The sequence below is a fragment of the Sebastes fasciatus genome, chromosome 22, assembly GCF_043250625.1.
Source record: "Sebastes fasciatus isolate fSebFas1 chromosome 22, fSebFas1.pri, whole genome shotgun sequence".
NCBI classification, from domain to species: Eukaryota; Metazoa; Chordata; class Actinopteri; order Perciformes; family Sebastidae; genus Sebastes; species Sebastes fasciatus.
Genome location: NC_133816.1, coordinates 15,147,177 through 15,164,189, shown reverse-complemented (window position 1 = coordinate 15,164,189; position 17,013 = coordinate 15,147,177). Strand labels below are relative to the sequence as shown.

At 40.0% G+C, this 17,013-nt stretch overlaps 2 protein-coding genes across 6 annotated transcripts in view; one reads left to right on the top strand and one right to left on the bottom strand.

Annotated features, from left to right (window-relative positions):
- The window catches only part of sorcs2 (sortilin-related VPS10 domain containing receptor 2), a 223,546-nt gene extending 218,821 nt beyond the window's left edge, over window positions 1–4,725 (top strand). For 4 of the 5 annotated variants that reach the window (XM_074623541.1, XM_074623540.1, XM_074623539.1 and 1 more), the window contains 3 exons: window positions 80–182; window positions 1,410–1,558; window positions 2,827–4,725. In XM_074623541.1, coding sequence (XP_074479642.1) covers window positions 80–182; window positions 1,410–1,558; window positions 2,827–2,891 — 317 coding nt within the window. In that variant the 3' untranslated portion in view covers window positions 2,892–4,725. Of the gene's footprint in view, window positions 1–79; window positions 183–1,409; window positions 1,663–2,826 lie in introns of all 5 variants that reach the window. The other variant, XM_074623538.1, reaches the window with a different exon arrangement.
- A 1,905-nt stretch (window positions 4,726–6,630) lies between these two features.
- LOC141760626 (cysteine and histidine-rich domain-containing protein 1) lies at window positions 6,631–16,766 on the bottom strand. The gene is made up of 11 exons (XM_074623598.1): window positions 15,312–16,766; window positions 14,410–14,459; window positions 14,268–14,324; window positions 13,094–13,248; window positions 12,710–12,813; window positions 11,302–11,354; window positions 9,981–10,051; window positions 9,354–9,456; window positions 8,326–8,445; window positions 7,915–7,977; window positions 6,631–7,433 (listed from the first exon to the last, which is right to left on the bottom strand). The coding sequence occupies exons 1-11, from the start codon at window positions 15,373–15,375 to the stop codon at window positions 6,987–6,989; spliced, it is 1,287 nt and encodes a 428-aa protein (XP_074479699.1). The 5' UTR covers window positions 15,376–16,766; the 3' UTR covers window positions 6,631–6,986.
- Between the last annotated feature and the right edge of the window lie 247 nt (window positions 16,767–17,013).

Genomic DNA, 17,013 nt, shown 5'->3' with positions numbered 1-17,013 from the left:
TTTTAAATAAGAATTATGTTCTCATTGTGCAACAAATACGCATTTTTTATTGTTTTTTTTGTGTATACCATCACCCCAGGTTATCTTGGAGCTACTGGAGGTCCGGGTGTTTGGGCTATAGCTGTCCTTTTCCTCGTCAGCATAATTGCCACCAGCTCCTTCATCCTCTACAAGTTTAAAAGGTGAGCCATGTCAAGAGCTGTGGAACGTCTGTCAGCCAAGACATATAACGCTGGGACCCAATTTCAGTAATTTATAAACCAGTCTTTACAGCAGAGGACAAAACAGCTTGTCTAACCAAAAATAGAAATTGCATTTTCTTCAGTTAGAATTAGTTAGTAGTATGCCAAAAAATATTTGGCTGTCATTGGTGTCTATCTATAATATAATGGTTGTTCTGGCCTGGTTCTGGTTCTGGCCTATAATTCAATTACCAAGCCCCCAAATTCCCAGCATTTCGACAGTTGCTATGTTGTCCTGTAAATCAGCGTTCTCTGTTCTCAAGAGTAGGTTCAAATTTATCATTTTAAAACTATAATATCAGCAAAGTTCAGCTGTGAACTTTTCAAAACATCAACCTGTACACAGATATTCTCTCTGGGCCGCTCCTTGCATCCACGACTATTCATTCACATGAGGGCCCTGTATACTCTTCTCTTTTCCCCACCGGTCCTACGCCACTGTACAGTTGAGTTTCAAAGCATCAACAGCGATACTGGTAGGAGACAAGATTTGAAAATACCCTCCGGTGCATCAAGATGATAAATACATACAGGAGGAAAAAGAAAAAGGCAGAACACTCTCTCTTTCCCCCGTCACAGCGTTATGCCTCGCCTCAGCTCTGATGATGAGAGAGTGGCCGCTGGCAGCTATAAGCTGGGATTTCTCCTCATCCAGACGTAAAAAGCGCTGAGTGACAGATGAAATCGATCCAAAAAGCCCTTTCCGTGGTGCAGAGAGCCTCAGGAGATCATCTCGATCTTTCCGCGGAAGAGCTGTGAGTCCCAGCCACGTATAGTATGACGGGCTAGAGAGACATCACACGGTCCGCGGCTGTTGCAACAGCTTGAATCAGATAATTCATTAGGCCGAAGCTCCCGTCCAAAATGTCAGTCTGAGATAGCGAAGCCGGGGGCATCCGGATGAGAAGACGCCAGAGAGACGCCGAACACACCTAGGTTATTAGCAGCTGCAGCCACCTTCTCTCTCAGTTGAAATATTCAATACAATATCAATATCCAATACATCCAATATCCAATACATTAAATATTCAATACAACATCAATATCCAATTCATCCAATACAAAAAATAACTTGAATTAAAACATGCAGTGTAAAACTACAGCCCCATCTTCTGAAGAAAACAAATCTCACAGTCCTTGGATGCCTATCCCCCCACTGTTTTTCAGAAAGCTCCCGGGCAGCCGCAACGTCTACGCTCAGATGCACAACGAGAAGGAGCAGGAGATGACCAGCCCCGTCAATCACAGCGAGGACACCCAGCACATCATCCAGGGTGAAGAGTTCATTGACGACGACCTTGACTCACAGACTCTAGGTAACGCAGGAGGTAGCCCCGCCTTCCGTTCCCTTATAAGGACTACCACTAACCACTGCTACTAAAAACCCCAAGCCACTAACATGCAGCTAACACACACCAAGGTACGGGAGGACTTCCCCTTTTATCATCAAGCCTTTTTTTCTTTATTCAAATATTTACTTTTGCCTCCAAGGTTGGTCACAAGGCACTGTATGGTCATCACATGCACATGCAAATCATATCATAGCAATATGCCGTATCATGTTATTGCGCCATACTGATGTGGACTTAACACAATAGGAGATCATATCACTTTATGGGGTTAAATTAAGTTATTATTTCCTTCATTCGGACAGCTGTTAACTGGTGGTCATAATTGTAAAGGTATTTTATAACGAGCTCATAACTGTCTCAAATTGATCATAAGATATGATGGCTATGCATATGATAGCGATGAAATGCCTTGTTATCAGGGATATAGTGGAAAGTTCACAGAGGCCACCACCTCTTCATGGTGATATTAACAACCACGGTTAATATCACAGTTTGTCGTAGAGTCTTGTGGGAGATGTCATTGTACTCAGCAGAGAGTTCCTGGGCTCGTTCGAGATGAGCCAGGCCTGCGCAGAAACGATCGATGCATGCCAGTTAGATTTGTGTCCGACTTGATGCCGACTTGCTCTGACGTCATGCACGCGTGGGAAACGATAACCGCATGAGATCGAGGCGGCCGCAGCTTTTAGAGAACAGGCGCCGCAGTTGCTCTTCACAGACTGCACAACCCAGGGCATTATGGGAAACGCCTGGCTCGCGCCTGTTCAAAGAGCTGATTGGCTCTTAGTTTTGACAGCAAACACCACGTGTTGTAGAAAGTCACAACTTTCTGTGTAATTGTAATATTTAACGCTAGATTGTATTAGTCTCATGTTGTGTAATGAAGATTTCATCTGTTAACAAACACATCTTGTGTGGTTCTGTGACTTCCTGTAAAATTTTGGAAGTCTGCTCGAAGCGGCTCGAAACTGTCCGACTTGACCGCAGCTTTTTGTCACCACCCCCCGTTGCTGCTACCGCCTGATCTCGGTTATGCAGTTCATCTTGAACGAGCCTAACGTTTTCATGAGTATGGTCATCCCCGCCCGCTACACATTAGTCAGCAACTGTTGCTGTAAAATGTAAAATGTAGAGAGGTAAAATGTAAAACATCTGGATTTTTTGTTCTTTAACATTGCTCATTTTGTTTGTCTGTTTGTGTCTTATCTCTTCTTCTTCCCTCTTGTTGCCAGGCAACCATTCAGGTGTGGTCCTGAGCATCAACTCCAGAGAACTACACAGTTACCTGACCAGCTGATGGCTGCCATGGCAATAGCTAAAGAGCTAGCCTTGCCTAGCCTAAAGCTGCCTAAAGAGCACAGGGACTCCGCTCGGGCCTTCCTCCTTCTCTCCTCCTCTTCTTTTCCTTCTCCTCTTCCTCGGACACTTCAGGGGGGGGATGGAGGGGTACGTCACAACAAAGGACAATCGCATTATTTGAACAAAAAAAAAATGTATGTTGTCTCTCACTTTCTCACTTGTAGACACTCAAAATCAGCAAGCATGGCTCACCGCACTGGTTTCCAGTAATAATCACAGTCGGAGAAGGGTTGAACTATCCATTACCAAGAGGCAATAGCCACTGAAGGTAGTGAGTGGCCAAAGACGGGTGCAAAATCATCAGATTTTCTTTTTTTTACTCTTCCTCCCCCTCCTTTTTTTCCTTTCTTTACTTCCCACAAATAGTAGACACTCTTCACTCTTCACAGGCAATAATGGTCTCCCAATGGAATGTAGGATGTAGGAAACGTTTGCATGACAAGAGGGCGATGTTGCACTTTCTTAAAATTCCCATTCACAGGTTGGAGCGCTCAGTTTCTAAGGAAAATACTGTATATCCACAAAGCATTGTTTTCAAAGTCCCACTGCGTTTGTATTCTTGTTTTGTGGTGTTTAAAAGGTGTGGACCACCTTTTTGCAGGAGCTCATCGTCTGTCCCATGGTGCCTAAAAACAGCAGATATTAATCTGCTCAGTGACTTTACCTGTCGTCAAGTTTATTTATTTTTTAATAACAGTACACCCCTTCCTCCTCCTCCTCCTCCTCCTCCTCCTCCTCCTCCTCCTCCTCTTCCTCCTCCTCCCCACACTTTCTGGGTCAGAGGTCAAAGCAGACTTGTTCCCCTGGAGTCCGACGCCGTCACAGAGGGAAGGGGTAGTTGATGTATTTTACTGTATCAGCCTATATTAGGCGTAGCCCGCGGCGGAATCATGGTTTGGTTTGTTTGTAAATGTGTAAATATGATCTCCATTTTGTACATACATATCCCTTTGACGTGTGTGTGTGAGTGTTTTACACTACTATAAAAATACACAGCAAATTTCTTTAGGAGCAAATCTTCACTTGAGTGTTTCCTCATCGCCATTGCCTGCTTCACACGTATCCAATTTCAATACTTTCAGCGTAATCTCAAGATAATTTTATGGTCTTTCATTGTTAACTGGAAATAATTTCCTCGTCTTCTAAAGATACTCACAACGACACAGTATATAATGTATATGGATATTTTTGATACACTCTTTTTCTCAGTAAGTGTAAACACTGGTTATTGTTTCTGTTTGCCTTTTGCTGAAGTACTTTTTGTTTTGTTCGATTGCACTGATGATGTTAAGCAGTGCTGCCGACGCGTACCGCACAGCAACTGAACATGTCTACAGACTCTGAATCAAAAAGGTCTTTGGATAAGAAAAAAAGCCTTTACAATGCTACCATTGCCGCCAAGATCACCCCCTTGGTTCGCCTTGTATTTGATACAAACCGAAGATCATAGTCACTCTTTCTGATTTTACACCTTACTTCATCTGTTGTACATAATTCTGCTCATGTTCAACTGATTCTTATTTTGATGTGTCATCATTTATCAGTGCTTCTAAGAAGGGAAAATGGGAATTACGATATTCCGATATGATATTTCATACTTGAAGGCACGACCATGTAATTTTGACCACACCATTTTTTTCTTTTATTCTTTTCCTCTTTCTGATGGGTTTGTTTGATGTATTGATTTTGCTATTAAAAACAACTGTGTGTTTCTCATCAGGAAATGTAGTGCACTAAACCTGCATCCTGGAATAAATCACTCCCATAACTTGTCTGTTGGTTTTGTGATGTGTCGGTCGCGAACGAGCCGGCTCTTTTAAGTGAACGATAAGAGCCGGCTCCCATCAGAGAGACGTTTTTTCTGTTATTAATTCAAGGCAGAATGATAGGACGATCTTTTCCGCGCCACGATACTCCATGCACTGGCTGTGACTGAATGTTGCGTTGATGATGTCCGTGCGACCAATCAGGTGATGAAAGACAAGGATCATACAGATCATCAAGCAGGGGAGGGGCGGAGGTGTGCGGCGCGCTGACGGTCTACAGGTACACAGCAGGAGGGAGAGGAGGAGAGAAAGAGAGAGAAGTGCAGTGCGCGAATAGCAGACAAGATGAGTGACAGTCGGAAACGAAGCAGCATGTAAAATTATGGTATTCTGGAAATTATAAGGTTTAGTATAATTATACTGAATAATTTAAGTGATATATGTGCACACATACTAATCATAGGTCAAAACCGCTAAAGCTAAATTTGGCTGAATTATAAAAAGGCAGAAGTGGTAAAAACGAAGAACCGTTTTGGAGCCGAAAGAGCCGGCTCTTCTTGGTGAGCTGAGCCAAATGATCTGGATCACTAAAAAGAGACGGAATTCCCATCACTAATAGGGTGCATCCCAATTCTCTTAATTGCATCCACGTTTTCCCTCACTTTCGTCTTTTCCTTGCGTCTTATCAGTCCCTCCCACCAGGGAAGCATGGAGAGAGGCAAGGAAACCATGCGAGGACAGAGGAAACGAGGAGAAATGTTTTAAGGGAAATGAGAGATATCCTTTTCCTTTGAAGCCTCAGTGAAACGACGTCCGTCTCTGATGACAGCTGAGTGAACCCATGTGCCTCGCTGGCGTCTTGCCAGCTACAAATAGCCTTGCATTAAAGTTTATTAACACTTGGCCTGAAAAGTTTTCCTCCTATGTGATCCAGTCGTGGGACTCTCCTGAGTATTAAATCCAATGATGGAAAGTAAGTGTTGCCTCTTTGTTATGTTTATCCTACAATTTCACCATGTTTCTGCAGATTATGCCATGTCACGATGCTAGTACTGTAATTGGCTGGTGAATTAAGATAAGTCGTTGTAAGCATGTATAAATGTTTAAGTCTTAAGTAGTACTGTTTATGCTGCAGTGAAAGAGTTAATTGATTAATTAACGTCGCCACATGTGGAGGACATGCTGGTTGTGGGTGGACGTCATCATGTAGTTACCCTCTTAACCACTAGATGGAGCCATTGCTCTCTCTGTGAATGATATATTATGTCAAGTTGGTTTTTCTTTTTTTCGAGATACTTTTCTAAGACTTTTAAAAAAAATTCTGACATACTATACTATGACTTTATTGAAAATAATTCATAGTAAAATTCATAGTAGTTTGTCGAAAAAAGTCATAGTATGTTGAAAAAAAAGTCAGCATAGTATATTGATTTTTTTTTTTAAAAAGTCATAGTATGTCGAAAATGTAATAAGAATACAAAACTTCATATCTGGATCAAATAACCGGAGATATGTTGGTAAATAATAAAATACGACAACCCACAAAGAGACAACCAAATACACAAATTGCCATGTCAATGTTACACTTGCACCAAAGTACCATAATTGATAAGCTCTTGTCTTTAAAAATGTAATTGTATTGTATTACATAAATTTTTTTATTTAGTTATATAATACAGTATGTCATTTTTTAAGTCACTTTATACTGTCATAAAAAGCAATAGTTTAGTATATCACAAATGTAACAAAAAAGTCATTCATTTATTTTTGGGTGGCTTTTATTACTTTTCATTGACAGAGACAGAGAGATTGGAGGATATGCAGCAAAGGGACACAGGTCGGATTCGAACCCAGGCCGCGCTCCAAAAAAAAATATCTTGCTTTATACACAGACATAAAAAAGACGGAAAATTGGACATAGAAACAGACGGTCTTTATTTCTTGTATTGAAGTTGAGCATGTTCACATTTTAAGAGGACAAAACACACTATTTCAAGTATTATAATTAAACTAAATATAAACGATACGGTGTGTTTTCAACCAAAAATGTAACTTGTTCATAGAAGAGAATCAACCGCTTAAATTTCCCCCTCCGAAGTTAGAGAGCGGTTGTAAAGTAGCACATTTCATTTGGATTTAAAGCTACAAAAGTCTAATTATTTCAGAAATAAGCATTTAATTTGCTTCATTACAAAAATCTATTTCAATGAAAGTTGTTCTCTACCTCTCTAATGCAAATCAGACCTTCATCTTGTTGTTTGGAGGAGTTACTCGAGCTCTGGCATGTCTTCGAATCCTCCCTCTTCCTCCTGCCTTCTCTGCTGCTCCAGCTTTTTCCTCTCCTCCTCCGCCATCTTCCTCTCCATCGCCTTCTTCAACTCCTCCTCCACCTCCTTCCTCTTTAAGTGTTGCTCGTCTTCGTCTTTCTTCTTCTGCTCGTCTCTTTTCTTCTGCTCGTCTCTTTTCTTCTGCTCCTGCGCTTTATTCTCCTCCGTGTCGTAGGCCCACTCCTCGTCCGAGTCGCTGATGTCGTTGTCGTCGATGTCGTAGTCGGGCTGGTAAGACTCTGTGGTTTCGGAGTTCTCTTCTGGCTCGGGCTCAGGTTTGTAGTTGGGGTCCTCCAGTTTGCCCCATGCCACCGGGTCGGCTTTGCAGAGGGTGATCTCCACTTTGGATGGGACCATGTTGACCGAGCTCTGCTTGACGTTGACCACCTGAAGGTCAAAGAAATCAAGGACAAGTGTTTTATGTGTCGAAAAAATAAGTCATAGTATTGTATGTCAAAAAAGTCTTATAGTATGTCGAAAAAAATTTAAAAAGTGTTATTATACTATGTCAAAAAAATTAAAAAGTCATAGTATAGTATGCCGAAAAAAAATAAAAAAATGTTCATAGTAAAGTAAGTCAAAAAAATTGAGAAAAAGTCTTAGGATAGTATGTAGGAAAAAAAAAAAGGTCATAGTATAGGATGTCAAAAAATTAAAAAAAAGTGTTATAGTATGTCAGAAAAAATAAAATAAGTCATATTATAGTTAGTCCAAAAAATTGGAAAAAGACTTAGCACACATATTGCAATGCATATTTATTGTCGATAAAAATTAAAAAAAATCATAGTATAGTATGTCAAAAAAAAAAGTCTTGGTATAGTATGTCATGAATTGTATTCACTGTCTGATGTATTTAGCAGGTACTCACGCCCCAGAAGCGGAAGTCTCTCTTGAAAATCTTATTGTTCTCAAACTGGATTTGACATGAGAGCTAAAAAGAGAATAAGCAAGAAGAAAGAGGTGAATTCATTATTATTTATTACACGGCTTTATTGAATACTTGATTCTGATTGGTCAATGTTGCGGAGTAGAAGTAGTGATACTCAAAACTTGTATTTAAGTACAGTACTTGAGTAAATCTACTTAGTTACTTTACACCACTGGTATTGAATATAGAGTTTACCAATGGATGTGTGTGATCATAGAAATAGAATAAGGGTAGAACGGACATCAGACTGTTTTCCGTGGTCATTCGTATTAGTTTATACGTTGATTTGAATGGGAACGTTCTACTCCTATTCTGTTTCTGTGTGTGACCGTATGTGTGTAAAACACTCACCACTGTCTGGTTGGCCTCTATGCAAGAAAATTCTGGGTGTGCATTCTTGGCGTAAATCGTCACGACTACATTATTTCCTGTCTGGTGCCAGTCGAATCGACACGCCACCTTCTTCTTGTCCTGTAAACACACACAATGCAAAAGGTCAGTCACAAAGACAAACATTGGATATTTCCGCTAAGCGCATGATTTTGAGGGCGGAGATGAGGGTCATGTTCATCTCACACGTTTAGGGAGTAGGGATGCATCGATGCCACTTTTTTTCAGACCGAGTACAAGTACTTACATTTGGGTACTCGCCAAAAGACCTTCGTTAACAGCCAGCTGGAGGGTTTGAGCGACACACGGCAGGCTGGGGAGTCCCACATACGAGACGGTGCGCTGCCACCGGCTCTAGGTCGGCTTGGAAAGGCTCGGGGCGAAGGTAGCTTTACAGCGTTCCCCGCCCGGACCTCGCCGCATCTTGACGGGGCTCCCTGCTCCCGGTGCCACTGTCAACCGCGGCCCACGTAAAAAGGCGCCAGGGGTCTGCGGCGATGTCGGCAACCCACCTGACCCGTCTTGAAACACGGACCAAGGAGTCTAACGCACGCGCGAGTAACAGGGTGCAAGCAAAACCCCCGTGGCGCAATGAAAGTTCGGGTCGGCGCGCGTCGGCTGAGGTGGGATCCTTGCCATGGAGTGCAGGCGCACCATCGTCTCGACCGCACCGTCAGGGAGGTGGAGCGTGAAGACCCGAAAGATGGTGACGAGAGGTTAACGTCGCGCTGCTGTAAAGTGGTATCGGTGCCGTTGTATCGGAGTCGTTTTGCGAGTACGAGTATGAGTACAGTATCGGACCCGATACTGGTATCGGTTCATCCCTATTTCTAAGTATCAAGAACAACTACAGACTTGTTCTGCTGTTTGAGTTGATAAAGAATTGCAAAAAAGAACAGATGTTGGCGTTCAAGGTCATTTCCAGTTAAATATCCTGCTGACTTTGAACATGTACTTCTGTTCTGTTCCCTCCCAGGTGGTGCATGTACCTGCTTCGGGACCCAGCGGTGTTTCCCCGTGCTGCAGCCCTTCTGGTCGAGGAACGCGTTGAAATCTATCGTCCTTATGCAGCAGCAGTTCCAGTACTTATACCTAAAACAAAAACAAAGGTTAGAAACAGTTTGTAACAGCGGCTTCATGCAGGAAATGGAAAGCACCAACCTGACTTGATATTCATATAATGATACAAGCAGAAGTTCTTTACCTGAAGATTTTAAGAGGTCTGGGTATTATGAGCTTTGCTTCAGGGCTCCATAACAGAGAATGATGCTCATGCAATTATTCAAAGAGCAGTTGCAGTTTTAATTTACTTCTGAAGTCTGTTTTCTAATTTCTAATGTCGCATTTGTTTTGTTTTTGAATTACTGATCTTTAATTAATCGTCTGATCTTCAGCTTTTTGTGTTTCTTGCTTTGCTTACACGGCCTTCAATTTTGTTTTGTTTATCTCTTTGTGGAAGCGTTCTAATTACGCTTTCAAAAGAGAGTTATGCAAATAAAGATTGCAATATGATAATATGATTGTAATGGTTTTGTTATTTTGTGCATAATGCCTTTTTGTAATATCCGGATTAAAGAAGTGGAAAACATGCAGCAGTGTGTCGTTGTGTCTTTTACCCCTCGTGGAAGACGGGAACTCCGGGGTGGTGGGTGCAGACCTCCTTGTCCGTCTCCGGGCCTTGATAGCCCTGAACACACAAACACAACGCTGATGATCACAGTCAGTAATGTGGAACAGATTACAGTTTCTGGTCACCAGTCTGGTGTGTTGTTTGTTTGAACGCAGCATTTCTTAATTTTAGTGTCGGGAGCTCAAGCGAGGTCAATCGGGAAAACGTTTTCTGTCTAAATCAGAACAGTTTTGATTATTGTACATTAAAGATTTCCGGATGAAGCTGATTAACTAAGTTTTTAAATGTTAAACATACGTAAATATACCTAATTATGATTTCATTTTCCCAAACTTAAAGGGACAGTGTGTAGGATTCGGCGGCATCTAGTGGTGTGTTTGCAGATTGCAACCAACTGAGTACCCCTCCGCTCACTCGATACAGTATCATAAAGTACGCTATCGTGATACTCAATATTTTCTTACACCCATATGATACATGTATTTTTTTAAATTAAAAAATCCCAACTAACTTCCCTCTACAGTCTTGAAAACAGTATTAAAATGTACATGACAGCACACAAATCAGCCGAGGTTATGCAGTGGTGGAATAAGAATTCAGATCTTTTAAACAATAAAAGAAGCAATACCACAATGTAAAAGTCTCCGATATTTTACTGATTATTTGCCAAAATATTCAAAGTAAAAGCAACCATTAAGCAGAAAAATGCCACCTTTCGATTGTCATATGTATCACTACGTTTTTTTTAAAAAGTAAGCAGCATTTTAATGCCGCTGGACGAGCTAATTTCAACAACTTCAAGTACTGCTGGGTAGATTAAACTGTAACAATGCATCATATTTTATAAGATGATTGTTTTGTATCATAAATTTCTAATCCGCAATGTAACTAATAACGAATGTATTGGAGTAAATATTACAGTAGAAAATAAAAAGTTGCATTAAGTGGAAATAAAAGTACTAAGTTAAGTAAAAGTACCGTGAAAATTTTGGGTGATGTTTTTGGGGAAAACAAATCGTCCTGAACAGTTTGATAAAGTGACAAAGAATAGTAACGGGGTCACATGTGTTGTTTCCTGTCTTGTCCACTAGATGAAGCTGTTAAAACGCTTTACAACACTGAAGTACAGGAATGATGAACTGAACTCAAACTCAAACACTGTGCGTGTGCGCGTGCGTGCGCGTGCGTGCGTGTAAGTGATGAATTTGTCGGCTTTTGGCTGATGTCAGATATTCAACTATTTTGGGCCCCAGAAGTTGCCTACAAACACAAACACTCAAATGGACAGATAATAAAGAGAAACTCACTGTTTTGCATCCTGCGTTCTTGCATCGGGTCCCGGGCATCACTGTTTGACTCTCTGACGGAGGAGAAACACAAGAAGAAGAAGATGAGAGGGAAATCAAGAAAATTATCTTTCTTATCAAGTCAGTTTGTCTGCACTCGCAGTTTTATTTTCTTAAAGAACAAGTGAGAATCTGCTACCAGTGTAGTAAGAATATCTCAACGTGTTTCCAGTGCAAATCAGTTTTTCTGAAATCAATTATTTTGATTTCCACTGGAAACATGTTGAAATATTCTGAGTGAGTTGTTTTCACTTGTTTCAAGAACATTTTTGGACCCAGCTCTAAACAGAAATGTCTTCATAAGATGGCAATTTTTGCAATACATTTTTACAAAAACATAAACTGTCGTTGAATTATGCATCATCAAACACACATTTAGTCCTAAACACACGTGCATAAGCAAACCCAAAACATGCATACAAGCAGAAATACACAAAATAATAAAAAATAGTCCTTATCAAGTCTTTTAAAGTCTGTAATTGAGTCTTGAATGTTTAATTTTCTTAAAACGTGAAAAGAAATCTGAGTTCAGTATGAATATTTCAAACTGTTTCCAATACAAATTTAATTGTTTTCAGTATTTTACAATGTACAATTTATTTTTTATTGATTCTACTACATTCTACTACTTTTTCGTGAAGTTTCAAGATATAGGCACTCTAAAGACAAGTTGATTTGCTTTGTGCAGGTTTAAATATTTGCTCTGCACTGGCAGATTTTTGTTCACTTGCTTTAGGTAAATACAGTTTTTGGTCTCAATTGTACATAAAATCAAGATTTTTTTGAAAAAAAATTAACAGTTGTTAAATCACTTTAACTCAAACACACATTTACCCCTGAACACGTGCATTAACAAAGACAAAACAAAAGTATATGCAGAAATGCCTGTTCTATAAATAAGAAAAATATTATTTGTTTAGGTCAAATTTGTGTAAAAAGTTTAAAAAAATCTGAGAGTACTGTATGAATATTTCAAGCTGTTTCTAATACAAATCAACTTGTTTTAAGTATTTTCTTAAATAAAGTTTATTATTTTTCTTGATTCTGGTGCTGCAACCTGCTGTTTTTTGATGTTATTTGAAGACAGATGCTCAAATTTGTGAAAATTATTGACACAAATTATATTTTATAATAAAATTATTGAAATATTCTTACTGTAATTTAAGATTTTTGCACTTTTTTTTTTTTAGGTAATATTGTTCTAGGACTCCATTACAGTCAGAAAATATATTTTTTATTTTGCTGTGTACAAGATGTGTTCAGAACTAGCAAAAAATAAGAAATAAAATTCCACAGTAGCTGATTTTGAAATTAAAAAAAAAAGGTTGTTTTCCATCTGGAAGCCTCTCTATTAAAAACACACACTGACCTTTCTTCTCTATCTCAGCTTTCGTGCTGATGTCCAGTTTCTCCAGCGCCTGGGCCAGCGATGCCGACACTTTGTGGGGCAGTTTGGTCTTAGACTCATCTGAACTGCACAAAAAAAAACACACACACGTTCATTTTAACACAAAGAAGCAAACGCACAAGCTCAGATACGCACATCTGCACAGACCTGCAGGCCTGATGCATGGTGTTATCCACTGAATTATTTATTCCAGCAATGTAACCTCATCCTGACCTCAGTGAATGAATACATGACAGCTGCATGTATGTGAGTAACAGGGAGGTGGATGCAGAAAGACACATTCCAGTTATCTTATGCAAATCAGATAAAAAAAAAAAGAGGAATATTGTGATTACAAACAAACACCTGGGTCTCTCTTTCTGCAGCGTCTCAGCAGATTTGGGTCCGCGGTAGATTATCTCCTCGCCGTTGGTGTGTTTAATCTCGCCTTTATCTGATGACACCTCCGGCCGCAGAGGCTCCTGGGGCTTCTCGTTGCTGTGGCGTCCCCGAGTGCAGCCCTGCGAAAACAGAGCGGTCAGATCAGGATCTGAAACTTCACATATTATTTCTCTTCTCGGTGGAACTCAATTTTAGTAGCTGCGTCCTATATAATACAATACACAATAAGATAATTGTCCAGAAACCCTCACAGGTACTGCATTTATCATAAAAAATGATTAAGCGCAGATTTATCTCACATTCTTTTATACATTCAAAATGTACCTTAAAGGGAGATTTGTCAAGTATTTAATACTATCAACATAATCTTATCAACATAGAGAGTGGGCAAATATGCTGCTATATGCAAATGTATGTATATATTTAGTATTGGAAATCAATTCACAACACAAAACAATGACAAATATTGTCCAGAAACCCTCACAGGTACTGCTTTTAGCATAAAAAATATGCTCCAATCACAACATGGCAAACTGCAGCCCAACAGGCAACAACAGCTGTCAGTGTGTCAGTGTGCTGACTTGACTATGACTTGCCCCAAACTGCATGTGATTATCATAAAGTGGGCATGTCTGTAAAGGGGAGACTCGTGGGTACCCATAGAACCCATTTACATTCACATATCTTGAGGTCAGAGGTCAAGGGACCCCTTTGAAAATGGCCATGACAGTTTTTCCTCGCTAAAATGTAGCGTAAGTTTGGAGCGTTATTTAGCCTCCTTCTCGACAAGCTTGTATGACATGGCTAAAAATGGCAAGTTGCGTTAATGCGTTAAAGAAATTAGTGGCGTTAAGAACAAATTTGCGTTAACGTGTTATTATCACGTTAACTTTGACAGTCCTAATACTTATTAAATATTATATTCCATTTCTGCCAATAGATCCCCTTACTGCTACGCACTGTTCCTTTAATGTTGTGGATTCAAACAAAAAAAACTTGTTTAGGTTTAGGCAACAAATAGTTAGGTTTTTGAAAAAAACATCATGGTTTGGCTTAAAAGTTACTTTGTAAAGTGAAAGAGAAACTTAATGTTGTGAACAATATGACGTTGATATTGACGTGGATGAGCTGTTTTTACCTTAATGGAGAGAAACTCTGAGAAGTCCGTTGTCCTTTTCCTACAGCAGGACCAACCCTGAGAAGGACACACATGCAATTATTTCCCCCTCCAGCTAAATAAAAGTGTTGTTCATTTGTTGACTTTTGTATTAGTCTTTTACCTTCAGGGCATCGTGGAAGATGGGGACACCTGGATGGAAGACGCAGGAATCTTTAGGAGGAAAAAACAAAGAGTCAGTCTGTATATGGACACACAGTCAGCCGGGTGGACCAGCTGTTCATTCAGCGGGTCACTAGAGTTGAGAGGGAGCGTCCCATAAAAGGAAGTCAGTTTGCTAGAGAGATAGCCGTCTCATGCTTCCAATGACACGTGGCCTATTATACTGTACAAACGATCTCTCTCTCTCTCAGACTGACAAAGCATATTATGACAGTAAGGACACAAATTATCTGACGTCACACAAACACAACACTTTGTTTATCCAGCTTTTGCCAGTAAATCTGGATCATAAATCTGGTTTCCTATCCACCTGTTGTGTTCAGTAAAAGTCACTTTAAACACTCACATTGATCCCTGCTCACTTGCACTGCATGTATTTTGTTATTTTTGTGATTAATTTGTTAAATTTAAACACTAATTTGTGTATTTATAGCAATAAATCTAGTCACAAGAGCATTTTTTCAAAATAAAAGCAGACAAAACCCAATCTCGGACTAAAATACTGTTAGTAAAATGTTAAAATCTGAATAAAAGCGTCACTTTTTAAGGGAAAATAGTAATTTCAGCTTGCAGGTGATGTATTTCTGGACTGTTACAGGTTTTGAATGTGCCATTTTAAAGTTTTAAAGTAAAGAAGTTACAAAAAATCTGTAATTTTAACCTCATCAAAGCAAATCAGCACCCACTAACACCGTAAAAAACAAGCGTACATGCTGAATTTCCGGCTTTTGTTTCACTTTACAGACTGACTTCCACTGAGGCTTCGTGTCCTCGATGACCAAACTAACCAACAAAACCCAGACTGGACTGAGAATTAAGGAAAATAAACAGACAGGATTTTACCATCCTTGTTCTTGCCGGCGTCAAACTTCAGTCCACAGCCTTTGTTGTAGCACAGCAGAGCCATGTTGGCTTGTTGGGGTTTCTTCTTCTTCACTCTACAGCTCGTGTCTGCTCAGATATGTTCTCCTACAACCCGGCGGTCTCTCCTGGTTTTGCTGTAATCGGGACCTCCAGAAGTTTCTTCGGCTAAGCAGAGAGGAAAGATCCAGAAGAGGTGATCGCCTTCTGGAGAGAGAGCAGAAAGAGAGAGAGAGAGAGAAAGAGAGAGAGGGTGTCTCTGAGTGCCTGGCTGAATGAAAGATAAAAATAGCAGCTCCCTCCTCAATTTACAGCTGTCAAAACTTATCTGGAGGTGGGGGTTGACATTCCTCCTGGTGAGCGTCGCCTGTCACAGGCTGTGGCCCGAGCCACAGTAGGACTGACAACTTCTGGATTCCTGTCACTTTGTCTTACTGGATCCACTGCAGTCGGGACAAATCATTGGGGGCCTACTTTCTCAGGACAAGCAGTGTGTTATTTCACCTTTGCAGTACCAAAATGTACTAAATAACCTTAGGAAAAAGATGGATTATGGCCCAATAAGAAGAGTTAAAATATGTTGCAGCATCCACTCTTCTTGGAAGGATTCCCGCTAGATTTGTGAAGCTGGCTGCAGGGATTTGCTCCCGTTCGGCTCACAGTTCATCCCAAAGGTGTCGGATAGGTCAATATCAGTTTAAATGTACACTGTATTTAGACTATTTTCTCCTGTTTACCTTGCCGTCAGACAACTATACAGTCTATGTTTCATAATTGAAGCCGTTATCTATGCTCTTGTCAAAGCAACCAAACTCCATTTAAAAAAACAGTCATTTTACCTCGCAGAACACGTGGGGTTGTTGGTCTACCGCTGCTTTGATCGTTTAGTTTTTGTTTGTGTTATTAAGTGACTTTGGTTAGTTCAGATTCACCAAACTCACACAATAACACAGACAAACTGACCAATTGAGACAGCGGTAGACCAGCGACTCCCGCGCTCCAAGAGGCAAAATTGCAGGTTTTCTCAATGGAGTCTGGTGGCTTTGGGGAGAACATAAATGGATACAACGGTTTCAGTTTCCCATTGGAAAGTTTTGTCTGAGGGGAAGGTAAACTGTCGGAAAAATTTTCTAAATATAGTTTACACTTGGACTTCCGGTTGATAGGCAGATGGAGTAGACGCACTAGAACAGGGGTCAGCAACCTTTACTATCAAAAGAGCCATTTTAGGAAAAAATAAATAAAAAATCTGTCTGGAGTCGCAAAACATTTGAGCATTGTGATGAAGGTAACACAGTTTATAGTCTAAAAATATAGTATATAAGTCTAATGCAGTGAGGGCCAAAGAGACAATGTACTACGGAATATTAGGGCCACATTGAGGGAAAAGACATCAGAGATTTCCAGAGTAAAGTCATAATATAACGAGAAAAAAGTCGTAATATTACAAGAATGAAGTCATAACTTTACAAGAAAAAAATATATGTTACGAGAATAAAGTCATAATATTATAAATTAGTCATTTTCCGTGTTATTCTCTTTTTTTCTCGTAAAGTTGTGACTTTATTCTTGTAATATTACGCCTTATTTTCTCGTAAAGTTGTGACTTTATTCTCGTACTAATACGCCTTTTTTCTCTTAATATTATGACTTTATTCTCGTACTAATACACCTTTTTTCTCTT

What these genes read in the sequence shown, in the direction of transcription:
- LOC141760626 (XM_074623598.1), bottom strand. Translation starts at nt 15,375, where the DNA reads ATGGCTCTGCTGTGCTACAACAAAGGCTGTGGACTGAAGTTTGACGCC. An exon ending in TCTTCCACGATGCCCTGAAG is followed by an intron (nt 14,325 to 14,409) that starts GTAAAAGACTAA and finishes TGTCCTTCTCAG; the next exon opens with GGTTGGTCCTGCTGTAGGAA. An exon ending in ACCGCTGGGTCCCGAAGCAG is followed by an intron (nt 8,446 to 9,353) that starts GTACATGCACCA and finishes GTGTGTTTACAG; the next exon opens with GACAAGAAGAAGGTGGCGTG.